General features: G+C 38.2%; 1 protein-coding gene across 3 annotated transcripts in view; it reads left to right on the forward strand.

Annotated features, from left to right (window-relative positions):
- Positions 1–20,003, forward strand: part of csmd3b (CUB and Sushi multiple domains 3b) — a 333,374-nt gene that overhangs the window by 133,316 nt on the left and 180,055 nt on the right. For all 3 annotated transcript variants that reach the window (XM_056398790.1, XM_056398791.1, XM_056398792.1), the window contains exon 5: positions 1,603–1,800. In XM_056398790.1, coding sequence (XP_056254765.1) covers positions 1,603–1,800 — 198 coding nt within the window. The remainder of the gene's footprint in view (positions 1–1,602; positions 1,801–20,003) is intronic.

The following is a 20,003-nucleotide window of genomic DNA, read 5'->3' on the forward strand; positions in this document are numbered from 1 at the left end:
AGGGTCTTTAGCAAAACGATTTTCCTCTCTCGAATATGCTGTTCATGCTTTGTGAACACCAGGATGTTATACACCCTTTACAGAAAACCTGAAACAGAAACTTTATAGCAACTAATTAAAGCACTTGAAGGGATGCTTGGTGTTTTTATTTGACTGCAAAGGAAACAAATTTTAAAGCAAAGTTAATTCTGTTATTAGGGTCTTTATGTTCTAGTTATATCTGTTTTGAAATCAAATTCAAAATCAATGAGTCTAGTGGACCTCATCACATTCAAGATAGATGCTAATAAATGCAGAACATCCACATGACCCTTTTGAGTAATCATCGGCAGCGTGGCTGCAGTGGAGGTACAGAAGTAGAGAGAGGGAGGGAAGCATAATTGAAAGGTATGACAATAAAGTCATTGTACAAATGAATCAATCAGCCAACCAATCTAAGAATCATTTAACAGTTCATTTACTGACATCAAATCTTGTCTACCCTCTGCCTGCTTTGTGAAAAATTTTTGTCGTTAGCATGGAGAGGATTCCCCTGCAGTTGTACGCTTAGCTTTTTATTTGAAGATTATTGCACATATTTGAAGTTTAAGGAGTGAAGCACAGCAAGGTTGTCTGAGTTTCTGGTGACAATTAAAAAAAAAAAAAGAGCAGTTCTGACGCCACCTCTCATTTGGGAGCATACTGAGCATGGTCTTTCTCACTGCTACTTTAACTTCCTATCCTTTCTCTCATTTTCTCTTCACCTTTAACTTTCTCTATTCTTCCCTCTAAAGCTCCTTCTGTCTGAGTAGTTTCATAGTTCTATCTGTCATGTTGGGCATCCTCCATCTCTCGTTTTCTTTACCTCCCCCTCTTCCTGTCTCTCCCTGCTCCCTCCTCCCCCTCACCTCGTCTGTCTCTCCCCTTCTCCCTAACCCCCTATCTGTCTGAACAGTTTCATAGTTGTATCAATCAAGCTCAAACAATAAGACCAGAGTTGGTCCCTGTTCTCCCATCTACTTCCTGGTTTATGGCTTCTAATACCCCTTTTCTCACTCTCTCTCTGTTGTGTGTGTGTGTGTGCTTGTGTATGCGGATGTTTATCTGCACACTTGTACATGTGTCATAGGCACAGAACTGTAGATGTATCTAGGTGGAATAATGTGATTAGCTATAAAACATTTTTACATTACCTCTCTCGCTGTCTCTGAGGCTGAGTTCTGAGTCTGCTTTGACTGGGAATGCAGTCAAAATGTCCTTTTACAACCATCATGCTTTGCAATATGTGTTATAAAGAAATATATATATATAGGCTTAAGGATCTATATATAGGCTAATTGTGTGCTTGGTGTAAGATTTTAGAATAGCCAACAGTGACAATATGTCACAAGCTATTTCTGACTATGAAACTGTATTTTGCAGTGTTTGGACTGAGGCTGTAAATGCTCCAGATGAGTCTCTGGAGTAGATGCATTACTGTGCAAGAGCTGGGTATATTATTTGGTCAAGTGATGGATGAGTTAGGGGAAATGCATAGTGAAATGTTTTAATAGAATTAATCCCAAAAAGACATTGAACAAGCCTAAGACTTGTCCATTTCTCTTTCGCTCTTTCCCTCTGCAGAACTTCACAGCACATCTTGTGGAAACCCTGGTGTTCCACCCAAAGCAGTGCTAAGTGGTGGCGGCCGTTTTGCTGTGGGAGATCGTGTGCGGTACAGCTGTGTTCCTGGTTACGTCTTGGATGGCCATGCTACGCTCACTTGCATCACCAACGCCGGAAACACTGCTGTGTGGGACTTTCCTGCTCCAATCTGCCGAGGTACAGACAACTAAACCTATATGTGTATGTGCTCGACTGGATATGAAGAGTTTTATTCTAAAATGAAAATATGCCATCCATCAATTTGAACTACATGTCTACATAAAAATGGATGATTAAAACAGAATTTAGAATGATTAGATAAATAAACACTTGACACTTAATTTTAGAAATTTTAGAAATACTGACCTATATATAATGCTTCTTCAAACAAAATATATAGAATTTTGGAAGAAAACTCTTAATATAATATTTCTGTGTGTGTGTGTCTGTGAGAGAGGCAGAAAGACAGACAGACTGCGCATGCGTTTGTCATTGTGTATGTGAAAGAGAATGAGGCAGGCAATCCAAGAATGCTTTTGAGGACTAGGTGTTTGCAGTTAATTTTATGCTCGATATTATGATCAAAGGTGTGTGTAGGAGAGAGGCAAATATGGAGTGTGGATGCGGAGTGCACTGTATGCTGTTGTCTGTTTTTGGATTCCGGGGTAGGTGCAGATGGTCTGTGTACATAGTGCTGTATGCTATGTCACACTACAGTACGTACTGTAAAGAACTCTGTTTCATTTTATGCATTTCCACAGACAGATATCGCCCATATAGTGTAGGTGGGTGCAAATATAGTAGATTGTACTGTATCGTTGCATGTAAAAGTACATGCAAATATTTGCACAGTTTGCTTTAGAAATATGTTTTATGTAATTTGTATTAAAATGACAACGGCAGTAAATAATATATAGATAGCGTATCATTCTATACATTATTGTTCTATACTTAAAATAACAATTGTAGATAATGATTTCATCAAATTTATGTAAATAACTCCATGTAATATAGAGGGTTGCTTGAGAATCACACCCCTTATCTGCAGATTTATGCAGCCCTCCGCTGCTGATTGCTCATTGTTTTACTTTGCCAGTCCATATTGGTGAGTCGCAACAGCACTCATTGGCCTCTATTTACAAAACTTTGTGTCGCCAGTACGCAAGCTTCCTCAGAAACAGAGATCCAGAGTAAAGGAGTGACCAATAAAGATGACCGAACATCTAGTAAAACGCAGAGACACAGATATATTTCTGTGTAGTTGGGGGACAAATCAGGAGCTAAAGGTGATGGCATATTGGACTTGACAGGATTGACAGGTGATGACAAAGATGACTTCTCTTGAATGCCCATGTCTGTTTTTATTGGATGAGTAATTAGGCAAGTGATAGTCAACCAAACCATAGCTATATGAATTTGAGATTAAGTCAGTTATTATGGTATGCAACTGCACAAACTGCAACCTTTGTGGTTTTCTTTATTGGATGTCAGCCAGATATTGACAGTTTAACGTGTCTGGACTATTCCAGAGTTTGCAACTCGACTTTACACTGGGACCACAAGTAAAAGAAGGTCTAGTCTCACAGCCTTAGCACCACGCTTCTTATCACAAAATGGTCATGGGTGACCATGTCCTTGAAGCCTGAGGTGAAGAAATAACATTACGTTGCACCTTTTCTAATTTGTCTGCCCTGAGCTGCTTTGTTAATTAAGACTATGTATCAAATATCAAATAAATTACTAAATTACAGCAACATTACAATAACCATATATATATATGCACACATGCATACAATGAATACAGATATACGCCATAGAGACATGTATACCTTGAATTTAAAATTTCTGGAATTATTGATTAGTATACTTTATCCAACACTAGATAACACTGGATTTGAGTTAAAGATGTTTCTCCTTTCATTAAAGCTGCTTCATCAGTGACTCCCTGCTCCTCCCACTGTGCTATTCATATGACTGCCAAGTGACATCAGTGACCTGAAATTGCCCAGGCAGAAGCAGTGATTTAGTTAAGGGATTGAACTTTGCCACTCCACCTGAATGCATGCCGGGTGTAGATCTGATAAGCAACACAGAGTCAGTCATCCAGAAGAGGAACATCCCTTAACGCACAGGAGAAGGCACTTACACCTCTCAGAAGGGCCCAAACATTACCACCCTCCCTGGGGAGAGGGGGCGGATTCACAGTATTAAACTTGGAGGACTATCAGTTCATGGTATGTGCACTCCTTTGTGATTCAAGCGCAAGTGATAAACAAGATAGATACCACCAACAGCTACAAAGAAAGAAGGCAGTTAATTGCTTACAATCACTGGAAACACAGAAAGTTTATATCACCATAGCGTCAACCTCTGGGAAGCTGCTAAGGGAGCTGTGCTCAGACTCACTGTCAACAGCAATGATTTGGGAGACTCTGTAAACAAGGTTCAAGGACACACACTGGAAATATTCTCGCCAATATTCATGTGTGATGACAATGGACAGGATATATTGACAACAGCAGGCTCCCAACCAGATCAAACAAAGAGAATGCAATCAAGGCCAAGGACTTTATTGGATCTTTGCTTGAACACCACATAGTTGTAGATTGGTTTGGGTACATTGGATACTGACTGGTGGTCACTGGTTGACATATGTGGATGTCAAAAAACAAAAACAAGGTGGAGGTTAAGGCTGTGACTACTTAACTGTGGAAACTAGTGCCAGTATTATGAAGAACAAGTTGTGGAACAACAGCGTGGCATTTCTGGACTGTGCAGGTTTCATGCAACCAATCCATAAATCCAATATAAGGTCTGTTTTTTGATTTATACCAGAACTGAACACTTTGAAAGACAAAACAACATCTGATCAGCAGACATCTGAGAAACAGCAAGAATTTCCACAAATACTCACAATACCAAAAAAGACATTTTGTTATTTTGTATGTAGCCAGACTTCAGAAACTTGCACCTACACAATATCTCAGTATTTTTTAAACTGGCAATGAGCTCAGGCAAAACCTGTTCCATAATACTAACATTGTGTTTGCCATGGAGCGCAGTAAGCTATGAAGACTTTTAAACTGGTGACATTAAACAGCCCTTTAATCTACTCTAGTCTATACTCCATTTACAAAGAGTAGAAAGATGGTTTAAGATTGCCATTAAATGGTACATAAGGGGCAGTTCTCTTTAAGGAAAAGAAGCAGCTGCTAATTCACATCATTGCTATATGCTGCATTGTCACAACATATTTCCCTTTGCTGTTCTGAGTCACACCATCATTTCTCTGTGAAGAGGAGTTACTATCATAAGGACAACGCTGATGTTTGACATCTAACCTTTGTAGTTTTACTTTCATATCTCTCTTCATTTTATGTAAAGCTGCTATATAGCCTTATTTGACACTTTAAAATTGAATGCAAAGGACTTTCCCACTCAGTAGAACTGAAAATACAACTTTTACTGATTACTGAAATGTCTTCTAATACAAGTCCAGTGGATTTTGCATTGTATGTTGTCTGACGGTGTAAGCCAGTGTACAGGTGGGTTGCATTGGTACCAGTCACTAATTACAGTAGGTTATCTCATTTTTATTTCATAACATTTTACAGTGGTGACAACAAACACAGAAACGAGTAAAGTTTGTATTTCTGATATCACATGACAGAACCAAAATGCAAAATAGACATGTAAATTTACTTCACTCGTATAATGGTTGGGACCCTACCAGTGTGTATAATGCTTGTGAAATTTCCCCAATTAGCCCTACCTTTTTGTGCACAACAGTGCCTTTCAAATGTATGCAACAATGTGCTGAATTGTTGCACAACATACCACACTTTGCAGTGAACTGTAATTTGGGTCTAGGGAAGGAAAAGAGGGGGATGGGGAGGGGAGAAAGAGAAGCGGCAGAAATGGCAACTTGTCAGTGCTGGATTAGCAATGTCTCTGTCACTCTGTCAGTAAGGCTAAGAGGAGCTAAGCTACTAATACGTTCACACCAACTCAGAAACATACACATACCCAACTATTCACCCCCAAAGCCCTAACAACACATGCACACACACACATATGTCATGCAAAAAACCTCTACTTGAGTGCCTCTGCTCATATGTGTGCAAGGTGGTGGGGTGGTGGCACCTAGAGGCATTCACACCAGCCTTAATAGCTTTCTATCAATTATTCAGTCATGCAATCAAATGACTTGAAATGCAGTACTTTTGGCAATATCACTGTAAATGTGACTCCCCACCCCCTTCCCTCCCTGTCTCTCTTTCTCTTTTTTTCTCTCTGTCTCTCTCATTCTATGATTCTGCCTCTTTATTCCTACAGTAATATAAATATAAACATGAGCAACTATCTACATTACACACGGTGCTTAGATTATCTTGCATTCAGCATGAATAGAATAGATAAGAATAGAAAACTTACTTACTTAAAATGATAAGATGTTCCTTTCAACTCTCTATCCATATTCACCTCCTACTTTTATGACCAAAACATGATACAAGTGAAATCAGTAAAACACATTTTATCCTGAGTTTCAGAAATAGAATATAGCTACATGCTGTGGTATAAATAGCAAGAGTATTCCGGTTCAATACACTGCCCTTTCTTTGTGGAAACTAATTGTCTTTATTTGGGTTTCTCTCCCATACATACTCCATCCTCTCTGGGAAATTTAAATTACCCTTAGGTGTAAATATGAATGTTATGGTTTCATAATTCCCTGCCTTTCTGTTGGAGCCATTATGGTCCTGAGTGCAGAAACAAACTAAAGTACTCCTTATAATACAGTATAATGGAACCTAATATAAGGTGCTGGATCACATTACAACAGATGTTCCTTTTTGACTTTTCACTTCATATATTTAGTGTATTGTTAATTTGTTATTATTTTTATAGTTGGAATATCTTTTCCACCTCTGAGCAATTACATTGCAAACTGGATTGTTTTCTAACAGGTATACAAAAAATGACTGCCATCACTAGGAACATACAGTATAATGCCAGTCCTGTAATGATGATTCCAGTGATTTAGAGGGACATAATTTTAGAATCTGGCTGGAATGAGAGGGGGGACTCTCATTCCAGCCACAGTCTAAAATTATGAAGTTACAAAGCACCACTGTTAATATTTTTGACTCAGTTTGTCTCTTTGTGTACAATGTTCCATGCTTCTTTTTTTTTTGAATTAAGTAGATAACCTCTGATATACTGCCCCAAATTGATAGGAACAAGTATTCACCTGACTACATTTTTGAAAAGTCACAATTCATTACAATGACGCCAGATCTAATACAGTCTGATTTTTGTTGTACAGTTTGTCTTGCACTTTTTTTGTAATAAATTTGAGGTCAAGTAGCTAAGCTAAGCTTACAAAGCTGAGTAACTTAGAAACATCATTAGGTTTGGCTACCAGTAAGCTACCATTAAATTTGTCTCAAGTAGCTTCCTCTAGTTTTCTATACCATTCGGAAAAATAAAATCTTACAGAGACAGACAGATGAAGAACACATGACAGCTTTAAATAGGCTCTAACATTAAAGCCAACTACAAATTTTGTAGTTGGCTTTAACTTAATGTGACAATAACAGTAGATAAAATTACCACTCTTTGTATCAAATGTGCAATTACTTGACTTTTTTTTCGCTTTGTTTTGCATTTAAGTTTCCTTCCTCATTCTTGAATAAAGAGTACAGTACCCTTCATTGGTGTAGTGACGTTGTTGCTGTCAGAAATGTATGTCACCATACAGAATTTGTCTAACATAGCAAGAGCAACTAGATGCTGGCAGAATTTAGGATTGTTCATTTAATAATTCAGAGATCTTTGAATGGGCTGGGAACCATTCTTGATGTGTGCCTACAGTCGCTGTATGTGATTTTGAGGTACACAAATAAACTTCACTTGACTTGACGTGTAACTGCAGCAACAGCAGAACCAATCTTACAAACACCATTTGAAATTGGGCTAGTATTGGGAGGTTGCTGTTTCAGCACACTTCTATTATACCCAAACTGTTATATACTACCATGAGCAAAATATAATGGAAAAACATACAGCACAGCTACAGTATGTCACACTAATGCCTACTGCATAAAAACATAATGTATACATTGTATATGTTGTGAAGGAAACTCTGTGTGGGATGATGAGTGCATTTGTTTGTATTTATGAAGAATTGCCAGTAAGTGTGCTGCTTCTAGTTGGTGCAGAATTATTTACAGGACAGAAATATCCTTTAGCAATCAAGACATCCATACTCACACAAACATGCACATACACATGAGCACAGTTGGCCCAGAGAAAATTTCATCATGATCTCATAGATACAGAGTATGCATGAATATTCATGAGTTTGGGTGAATGTGTATGTGTGTGTATGTGTGTATGTGTGCATGTGTGCATGAGTGCGTGGGGTGGAGGTGGTCTGTGTGAAAGAGAGCAAGACAGAGATAAAATGAGACAGAGCATCTGTGAATATATTGTGCATATTTCTATGGTGCAAGGAAGAGAGTTTGAACTGAAAATGTGTGAATTTAAGAGAAACTGTGACTGACCCTGTGCATGCTTGTGTATGTAAAGGTGCATTAATATGCATTAATAACTGTGAGTATACCATAAAGAGAAACGGCTTTCTGTACAATATCTTCAAGTCATAATAACAGCATTTGGAGGAGAGAGATAGAAGGAGAGAGACAGATCCACACGCAGTGAAAGAGAGAAATGTGTAACACAAAAGGGAACAAAAGTGGGGTTGAAGAGAGGTGGAAGAGCTATAAGGAGAGGAAGTAGGGGGTTATTGTTGGAATTGAAAAAGTAATAATGTGCTCTGACAAAACTCGAAATTAGACTGGCTGAGGAACGGAAATGAAATGAATGTGTGTAGTTGTTTGTTTGTGAGTGTGTGCTGGTGTGTGTAGTCAGCATAATGAGATTGAGCCTGCTTAGGTGCATGTTTTTTTGTGTTCACGGGTATGCATATTATTGGTTGAGCTCATAGTGCTAATTCTTCTGCAGTCTGATCAGGCAACATTTGAATTTTTTTTTCCTGTTGTGAGCAATAACACTGATGTCAGACTATGTCCCAAGCAAAAGCCATGCTGTGGCTTCGGCCTTAGCTTCAGCCTGTGCCCTCATATAACCCTTATGGTGAGTTCAGACAAAACATGAAGCCAATTGTAGAGGTAGCAATGCATGGCATGCATACAGTACTGAAAAATGCACATTTATCCCAATGACATAAGACCTCCCTTCATGAACATACATACATAAGAAATATGAGGAAAACTAGAAAAATAAAACCAACTACTGGAATTTCTAGTTTTGAGATCAGTCCCACACACACAGTTGGATATGAATTGTCAGCTAGCTACAGGCTAATATGCAACTTTGGATGTTTGTGCTGAATAAGACAGACTCCAAGTCACTCCAGTTGTCATATTTGCATGAACAAAGTAAGTCTTAAATTCATTTTAAATACAGTGTTCATTTCAAAACACCTTCAGTTACAGCTCAGTGATTTACTCAGGGAACTTGTAAAACTGAAATACTTTTACTTCCTGTCCTAATGTGTGATTAGTATTACACAGTATAAGCTCAAAAGTCACTGCAAGAGTGAAATACATTTAATTTATTATGAAAGCTGCCTCATGAGCTACAGTACCCATCACTAACCACAGGAATGTCAGTGTCTTGCCTGTTTGCACCAGGATTAATTATTTTTCAGCTTCAATATTTTAGCAATGAGTTTAAGCCATGTATAATCTGACAAACTCAGACACATTTAAAACACAACTGAAAGGAAGCCTGACAGTGAGGAAAGAAATTAAAATGCTTATTTAGTTGTAACTGTTCATTCTAGCTTAACAAAGGACAAAATAAATTTGGAAAGACAGAGAGAAAGCATTAAATAAATAATTCGTTTAGAATCCTTTCACAGTAGTTGCTATGGATACAGTCTATATGCTAATTAGGGAGTCAAATTAGCTAGCTTCATTCTATGGTGTCAAAGCTTTGTATAAACAGATCTATCATTTAGACATATTTTGTTCCTGTCGTGCTGATCTGACCCGTATGAAGATACTGTAAATGTGTAGTCTTTGATCTGATGTCACAACGAAAAATCCATAATTACATATGATGGATATGATTCTGCACAAGAACAACAGAAATTCATTTTATCATATTCAAGTCACTGAACCTAAATCAGAAAACACTAAAGCAGATATCGAAAGAAGGAAACTCTTCCTATTCTTCACATAGACATTAATTCTCACATTTTCAGGACCTGTGGATTTTTACAGCACTTTTAAACTGACATAATGGACACGGTGGCCTTTATACGTATAATTGCTTTTCCCAGAGGCATAGGTAATTTCATCAATTTAATTATTCTTTATTGTTCTCTCATCATTGTTTACTATAGCAGGAATGCTAAAGAGGACATTTTTGATGTAGTTGACAGTTTGCTGGTGATGTGGAAGGCATGAGACAAGTGATTTGTACTTAGCAGCACTGAATCACAGTTGTTAGAAAAAAAAAAAATCCTGACAAGCAGTGAAGCAAAAGAGCTCAAAGGTTCAGTAGCATCATCAGGTGTGAAAACGCATGTCATCATTTTAAGTAATTAGTAATGATGTTATGTTATATAAGGATGTCTCTGATGATATGGCATTGAAGAGTTTGCAACGAAATGTCTTTCACAGGACTGGAAATCCACTATATGTTTGGAAAAACAGCACAGGGCATTTCTATGTAGTAAATATTAAAGTCATAGGCTTTACAAAATTCTGCATCACACGCTAACCCTTTCCATTTCACTTGAAAACACATAAAAAAAACCTAAACCAGGTTTATAGCAAGTGATGTTATATTAGACAGTATATACTATTTCCTTAATGTAAGCTTATTGAGGATGTTTGCTCTTTTTAAATAACATTCTGCCAGAGTCAGAACTTTTAACTTTGCTGAATTTGTTTGTTTGACTTTCACATTAACTTTCTATGACTTTCACCATTCACTTTTACATCTTTGTGTGCGTGACAGAGAGTGTGAGTGACTACTTCTGACAGTGTGCATGACCTTGTATGTATGTGCCATTGTGTTTATGTGTGTGTGCGTGTGTGTGTTTTGCCCAAGGCTGACTAGAATTCTTGCTAGCTGAAATGGTAAGATCGTCACGGTGGTATTGTTATCGTCATGACAGTGTTAGTTTCCAGGTAGCAACTTTTCTATTCTTTTTCCTCTTTCTCTGCTTCTTTCACTTCTTCACTTCTTCCTGCTGTCCTCTCTTCTCATTTCACTTTTCTTTAAGTTACTCGTCAGGTACCAATGACATGGAGGCTGACGCAAATTCTAAGCTGTTGTTTTATTAGCAAAATTTGTTGTTGTTGCCCAGTGACACATAAAATGCTTGCAGTTAACAAGTCAACCTTGTATAATTAAGGCATTTCCTTTTGAAACTTCTAGTTTAACCTTGTGTTGACTATTTTGATTAGAGATGTTCTTTTTCCAGAGAAACAATTAAAAGCAGAATAGTTAAAACAGTGGACAATATAGCATTTTCTATTCTCTTTCTGCTGCAGTTTCTCAGTTTCAGTCTGTGTAACATTATTTCATGCATCAGATACCCTCACAAAGAGAGGAGGAGAGAGGGACCTCAGTGCCAATTTCAAACACTGTATATCTGTAAGTGTCTATGTGCATGTGTGCGTGTATGTTCTTGAGTACGATGAAGTACGTTAGCTGAGATTAGATAGAGTTGCGTTTATGCAGGTAGTTTCCTCCACCTGAGACACACACAGACACAAATGTCCTTGTCTTACTATATTTGTGGGGACCTGACATTCACAATTCATTCCCTAGCCCCTTAACCTAACCGTAACCATAACAACTGAATGCCTAACTCTAACTTTAAAACCAAGTCTTAACCCTCAAACAGCCATTTAAACTTGTAGGGTCCAGCATTTCAGACCCGACAAGTATAGCGGGCTCCTAGTTTTCAGACCCCACAAATACAGTTAAAAGAAGCCCACACACACCCCCCCTCACTTGGGCATATACACACACCCCTTGCAGGGCAGGAGATTCAAGCTGAGCTGTCTTCGTGATTCAAACATACTGCACGTACACTCAGACTAGCTGTATGTTTATGTGCTTATATCTTCCTGTATTTGTGTGTATATGGCTGTGTGTATTTGTGTATTCACTAGTGATTATATACTCGCTAGCACCTCTCCGTGTTGCTTAGTGAGGAGAATCAAAGAGTTCTCAGACTCCTGAAATGATCAAATGAACTTCTACAAACCAGCAGCAGAAATCTCTCTCCAACAGGTGAAACTTTCAGAAACTATGAAAAATAAATGGGTAATTTTCCCCCATTAACAACCTGCAGTGATCACGGCAGAATGACATTTTCAGCAGGTCAATATAGTGACCGTATCCAATTAGCATCAGGAATCAGTGATTGCATTTGGTAAAGCTAGAGTCAAAGTGTTTGTACGTTTATGCTGTAAAGATCAGTTGTTAGTCAGTTTATCAAAGTGCTAGCTAGCTGATATTTACCCATGTTGGGAATTTGCACTTATATCACAGAAAGTGTTTACACCATTTCTAATTAAATAGGTTTATACGTGAAGCATCTGCTCATTCCTTTTCAATGCAGCTAATTATTCCAAGTCTCATCTATTTATAAGTACATTTCAAAGGAATATATTTTCATAATATTTCTCAAGAAACGACAAACTAAAGTAGCTTTAAACTAATAACATGCTTGATAGCTGAATATCATGAAACAGATGTTTTCTGACAACACCTCTGAGTAACACCTTTTCTGAGATGATAAAAGGTTTTAGGTTAGAGATTGAGAAGAAATCAAATAAAAGTAATTCCTCCATATTAATGATACATGAAACATGAAAATGCACCGGTGTGGTGCATTTATATTTAAATCAGGTTAGCCACCCTTTTCAGTGAAAGAACCTACAATTTTGATGTTATCCTTCTCACTCTGTTTTTTTAATGGTGTGTCTGCAAAATTATAAGTCCATTAGTCTGCACTTTAAGTAACACACAAGTTTGACAAAAACAAAACCAAGCGTGATGCTGGTTGTGATGGATTCAAGCAAGTTTCAGGACTCTATTAGGTGAGTTTCAAATAGAGTATTGAAAACTGAAAAGAATGATTACCTTTAAAGTGGGTAAAACACATTTAAGGACAAATAAAAGGGTCTTGGTTAATAAGTTTATAATTTTGACAGAATTTGAGTAATGAAAAAGCAATGAGGAAAACTTAAATTTCTCTGCTTTAACAATATCCAATGGTACAGAAAGGTATAGTAGACATACGTGCTTTAACTTCAAAATACAGATTTTTTTTCCAGACATCCTGGCACTTTTATTTTACCACTCAAGTTACTCCACAGATAAAACAAACTAGTCTTTGCTTGTGATGTTTCTCTTGCTCTCTCTCTCTCTCTCTGTCTTTTTCTTTCTCTCTCTGTCTCTCTCTCTCTCTTTGTCCCTTTCTTTTAAACATATACACACATCTCTTCTCCATGGTCTCATTATTATCTTGCTAATGGTTCCCTGTGGATGTAAAGCTCTGCTGATCCAAGCAGCTGGAGACACACATACACCCCCACACAGACAGACAGCGAGTGCCCCCCGCACACACACACACACACACACACACACACACGCACGCACACAGCCAAACAGCGAGTGCCACGCACACTGTATACAGTACATGCCCAGGTAGCGACTAAGGTAATACAGAACCATATGTTCCCACCAGTGCAAAAAAAATTGCTACATTTATTAATGCAATACCCTGCCCTACCACTTATCATACACACACATACACACACACACACACACACACACACACACACACACACACACACACACACACACACACACACACACACACACAGATCCATCCTGACCATACTGCTAATCCCTCTCAGTAGAAGTCAGTATGGGGATTTAATTCTGTAATACGTCCTTGTGCGTTGAAATCCTAGAGTGCAGTTACTGAAACTGCAAATTATAGGCTACTGTCCAAACTGCGTAGGCATATTTTACTCTTAATTTCTAAAAAGCTACGGTAATCCGTGTCCCATCACTTACTGGCCATGGTTTGCATTTTCAAATTGTTTTAGCTGCCAGGTTAAAGATCAATAGAATATCGTTATTGAGGTGTAGCTTTTTATGTTGTTCTCAATCTGTGGTATGTTTGAAGTATACATTTCTTAGCATTTTGTTTTGATGTTGTACATTTTACAAACTGCTACGGCATGTTATTAACAGAAATACTATTATCATATTTAAAAACAAATTGGGCAGTAAACTTTATGAAGCACTGTGTCTTTCTATGACAGTTGATATTAGAGCTCCTGACTTTCAGAAACTCTAAAATATAGAATATGTAAAAAAATTTTTTTCTTTTTTTCTTTTTAATATGGCAAGTAGTTACGTGTTTGTTTTATCTATAACATAATAGTGGTGCAGCATTTGAAATTATATTCAAAACACTGTGTTCGCGGTAATGAAACTCTCCTACACCCCTCTCTCTCACTCGCTCTCTCAGATCAATGTACCGGTCGTGTAGTGACACTTGAAGTACTCTTATCTCGTCACTGCAGACCTGCTCAATTCTTGCTACTTCTCTCCTCTCCTCCCCTCCACTTCTCTTTCTCCCCTCTTTTCCCTTCCTGTCCTGTCCTTGCTTCTTCCTTGCTCTGCACGTACTGCTCCTCTCCTCTCCTCTCCTCTCCTCTCCTCTCCTCTCCTCTCCTCTCCTCTCCTCGATGCTGATGATGGGTGCTGTCTAAACTTGGATTATCGGTGACATATGAGGTTGCTGTTGCAGTTCTCTGCAACTATTCTGCACTGCTAACATTTTGCCAAATAAGACTGATACTGCACTCTTTCCCTAGTTCTCTCTGTATGTCCTCCTCTCTTTCTGTTTCATATCTTTCTCTTATCCATGCTCCCTTGCACATGCAGATGTGCGGCGTACTTTGTATGAAGTCCCTCTCTCTGTAACCTTTAGTGCTTTCTATGTTTATATTTGTAGTAGAACTGCATAATTCTTCATATGCAGAGTAGTTTCCATGACCCTAAGGCTGTGGCTGTAATGTTCTAAAATGCCTCTCAACAGGGTAACATAATGCCACAGCATCACAGCTTATGGTGTCATTGCCATTTAAATGCCAATTTAAAGTCTGCCCACAGCCTCTTCTCCTCTGTGTTTATTCAATCAAAGGGTAAAGCATTAAAGACAACTTTCGGAGCAAAAATAGTCCAGGGAGTGGAGAGAGAAAACCAATTAATTACGTTTTTTTCATAAGCTATGCGAGATGGGGAAATATTTCTGTCAAACATTTTGACAAGACAAACATTTGATTCAATATTGATTACACAGCTATTTATATTGATCAGCCTTCCTTGATAAACTTAGTTGATAAATGGATCCTCAATTATATCTCATTACAATAAATTACAATAAACAAAAGCACACTTTTAAACAGCAAGAATTTGCTGAATCAACCCTTCATTCTATTCATTCAGCCAAAACAGAAAACAAAAATCAAACATTGTTATTATATGAGGTTAAGAGGATTGTGCTGCTAAAGCTTACCTGCACTAACTTACTCAGACATTGGATCAGCAGGCTGCTAAACATCATAAAGATCTGCAGCTTCAACACAGTCTGTGGTGCCAGATTCCACCGAGACACTATTAATTTAGTGATTCAACATTTTAATGTATTTATGAATTTGCAGTTATTGGCTCATTTAAGCCTCAGTGCGGCAAAAATACACTAAATCAGTGTGTGGCTATGTGATCAGCAGATTTATGATAATGTCCATAAGACACCACAGATACTGGGACAGCAGGAGCACGCCACATTCATGTGGTGTAGCTGGTCTGTCTTTATATATTGGGTGAGATGATATTGCATGCAATTATTTTTATATTGTCGGAGTCGAGAAACATCATCTACCATGACGATGCTCAAATATGTCTTTACACTTCCTCCTCAGAAATAGAACAATACTGTGTTTAGCCACCATGTGAGGTCTGGCATTAGCCAGAATAGTACTAATTCACCTATGTAAAATATCTTCTTCTTTTATTTGCCTTAAGTTATTGGTTTCAGAATGAAAAAAATAAAAATCTGATGGAAAATAGGTTAAGAATGAGCCATATGGCTACATTCACTCATCTGAACTAGCTTCACTGTAAATTTGTCAGAATTGAATATAGCTGTATAAAAAGGATTTTGGTCAAATTCCAAGTAGAAAGTGTTAGTGTTGATGTACCTCTAGTGTTTATGTGTCTTGTGACACATTCTCTCTCCTTCCAGGTTCTTCAGTACGTAATGACGGTACGCACTTTGAGCTACCCAGCTCCTGAAAAAAATCATACATGGAAGAAAATGCCAGCCTTCACTGAAATCTTGTTCTCAAAAGAAATTACAGTATGCAAGACATGGGACGAGACAATACCGTTAAACTACACCATTTCACAATCACACTACTTCACAAGACCAGGTCACAAGACCACTATAGCAACAGCAGCTAACACTAGCACCAAAGCACACTTGCCCATAACCCCTACTAGTTGATGGCAGTAACTTTGCAAAGTCATGCACCCATATTGCATTGTTGAAAGTTTTGGATTTCTGTGGATTCTACTGACCCAGGAAGTGAGGTACAATACTTTTTTGATCTGCCTTTATCTTTGGAATAAAATTTATTGAAATGAATTAATTAGATGCATTTAGGTAAATATAAACCGTAATAAATCAAATTTGATTTGTACCAGATCAAACCACAAACAGATTCTGAGCTTTGTTGAAATTATAGTGGTGTTTTAGTAATTTGGATTTAAACAGAGCAACAAGTTAACCTTCAGCAGTCAACAGCACTTTGACCAAACCACATCTCTGCAGCTGCTTTATGACACCTCCACTGTTGTCATTAATTACTGTGCTATTTGAATTGAAACTCTTTAAATGTGTCTCACTTTTGCAGTCTCTCTGTTAAAATATCTAATAATCTGTTAAAAAGAAAAAGTATGTATTTGTCTCCTCAGTGTCTGAAAAGATTAAAATTCACTCATCAGTGAGTTCAGCAGCATGCTATTAAAAAGTTTTCTTTTCACATCAAAGAAATGTTAATTTAGTTGAATTATCGTGGTTGTTTTGTTACCAACACCTGATTTATTCAAAGCACAGATTTTGGCGGCACAGAATGTGGTTTCTGTCAGCCGGCAGAAGGGTTGTGTCAGGTGTACTTTAGTTAACTGAACAGTGATTGGTTTAAAAACGTGTTTACCATGATGGCTTTCTTTCGCTTGTTGGTCTGCTGACACTGCAACACACACAAACACACAATGCAGTGTGCACCACAAAAATCCAGATACTTGTATACGCATGCATACACAGCTATGGTACAAGACATGCACACACACACACACGTTCACAAAGTCGCTGTTTCACGCTCTAACACACACAGACACGTAGATACACACAGCATAGGAGCAGAGCCGTTGTCAGCAGGGGTTCATTTAGCCACTAAACGATCCAGTTTGTGTGTGTGTGTGTGTGTGTGTGTGTGTGTGTGTGTGTGTGTGTGTGTGTGTGTGTGTGTGTGTGTGTGTGTGTGTGTGTGTGTGTGTGTGTGTGTGTGTGTGTGTGTGAGTGTGTGAATGAGTGTGTGTGTGTGTGTGTGTATGTGGCCGTGTGTGGCCGACAGTACCATGGATTTTCAGGACAGCAGGTTTCTCTTCTTTCCAATCTTGTACTGCCTTCTCATGCAGGATCAATTTCCTTTTTCATACCCATTCTCTAGGTCTCTTAAATAAATATCTTAATTGTAAATGACTCACTACTGTATTTCTTAAACTGTAGAACAGGCCAGTACAAGTTTTGCATCTGATATTGATGTCGATAACTGCTTAGCGACATCGTCAGTGCCCCACCCAAAGTATCTCCCTCGACACAGCTTACTTTGTGATTTTGTCAAAGATGTGTCTGATTGGACAGGATCAATAACTGTCAATTACCCTCCATCCAGCAATTTCCTCCCAGCAGAATGTAACAAAAACCAAGAAGGCGCACCCTGGTACCCTTTGGTTTCAGAAACTGCCCACTATGAGTCTTATGTGGTCTATTATGGCAAAATTCACCACACACATTCTTCACCACAGTCTGGACCCGTCCGCATTATCTGTTATTATGGTCAGTAAGTTGGCTCTGTGATGGCACCAATGTTTGCTTTGTCACCATGTAAGTGATTTTGCACAACTGTGCACAGCCACAGTGCCTGCACTCGTCAACATTTTATTTCATACACTACATCTCATTTCATTCAATGAGCCCCTAATGTTGCACTTGACCACTGGAGTGTTGGTCACGTCATTTCATTTGCTCGTCTGCTGCAACTACACAGTATGCTGTAATGGTCACACATGGCTATTGTTATTTTAATGTCACATACATGCATAATCTACTTCCTAATGCGCTCCTTGTTGGTGTTCTCTTCCCTGCTATTGTATGAGGTTCTGCAACACGGATTGGTATTTTAATCCAGCTGTTTGTGCAACTGTAGGAGGAAAATAGAATGCTTTCAGTGATGAAGAAATGTCATTGGTTACTACGCACACACAAATTAAAGTGTAAGATATTTTCATATTTAAGTAAGTGTATACATGTTGTTTGTGTTTTCAGTGTGTGTATATGAGTATGTATGTTTATGTGTAACCTGTGTATATGTTCATCATTGTTGTTTGGGGGGAAATAAAGATTGAAGATTAGTCGTGGCTGCTTAGTCACATCTATAAGATACACATTGCTGCTGTGACAAGTGAAACAGTCTTGTACATAGACAATAGAACAATAATCATGGGTGCCATAATAACACAAAGAAGCTGCTGCATAAACAGTCAAATTCTGTATTTACATTGTCACTAGGAGAGAGAGATTTGCTGAATACCTTTAGTTGTTTGAAGATATATGAAAACGCATACTTGCGTTATAGTTATGAGTAGTGTACAGTATTTGTAGTAGTTGTTATTCTAAATTATAACAGTAATTGAAGGGAGTATTATGAGGTTTTGCGACAGAGAGAAATCTCAGTGTTAATGTTTAATGTGCGGACAAAAATGGCGTATAGAAATGTGTAATTGTGCTACGATAGAGGAAAAAAGTAAAACCTTTGATATAGTTTAGGGTCCCTTTAATCAGTTAATAAGGAATCTTAATGTGTCAGATACAATATGAAGTGATGACTAGCAATACATGAGAAACCTGATCTACAAATAGGGGACAACACATGATCATCAACTGGATCTTTGCTCACTGCTTGACATGGCAAATATGTCCAATATATTTTTTCTTTTACTTTTTATTTTTTTTAAATTGTCTTTGCCTCATTATATGTACCTTTGTTGTACATTTAAGTTATGTCTTGTCGTATAATTAAAAAAAAATAGTTAAAAAAATGTGTGGACATGAAGCGCATTTGGTTTGTTACAGTAGTAATGTGTTGTCACATTGAATTTCATGATCCCTGAGACCTTGAGAGCAATTTATTGTTTAATATCATGAATATATAGACATAAGCAGTGTCATCAGCAGACAGACATGTGTTACTATTATGGAAAATAATATCATATTTTGGTGTCAGCACTCTGTCAAACAGGTATGACTGTACTAACAAACCTATACCTGTTGTTAATAGTGTGGCACACAGACAGGCTGTAGTTTCTGTAGTTAGACTCCATGTATGCTATAGATCTAGTAGAAAAGATGTTATGGGAACAGAACCACCTCCGCTACCTAGCAACACGTAGAGTTCTGGATCTGCTGACCCGACTCCCTCTTCTTTTCTCTCGCTTTCTCTGTCACTCCCTCTCCCTCAATTTCTCGTCCTTGCTCTCTTTTTCCCCTGTCTCTTGATACTTTGACAGGTTAATGCTCAGCTTCCGTGTCTGGCTTATACACACACACACACAAAGACACACACACAGACACACAAACACACACAGCCTGAGGTGGTGTGTAACAGGGGATTTCAAGGGGGACAGCAGGATAGACAGTTTAATCTGAGAGAGGGAGGGATGGTGAAAAAGCAAGAGGGAGAGGGTGATACAGAGAGATAGAGTGAGCGGCAGAGGGGGGGAAAGGTTATGGCCAGGACATGTCTGTGAGAAACAGAGAGGAAAAACTTCATTACCCTTCCACTCCAGAGAGAAAGAGTGAGAGAGGAAGTGAGTTGTAGGGATGCAGAGCAAAACTTTTGCTTTTGATGGTATTTTATTTGAGTACATCACAAAACAGCAGTACGACAGGTCTCAGAGCA

The sequence above is a fragment of the Seriola aureovittata genome, chromosome 16, assembly GCF_021018895.1.
Source record: "Seriola aureovittata isolate HTS-2021-v1 ecotype China chromosome 16, ASM2101889v1, whole genome shotgun sequence".
Lineage (NCBI taxonomy): Eukaryota > Metazoa > Chordata > Actinopteri > Carangiformes > Carangidae > Seriola > Seriola aureovittata.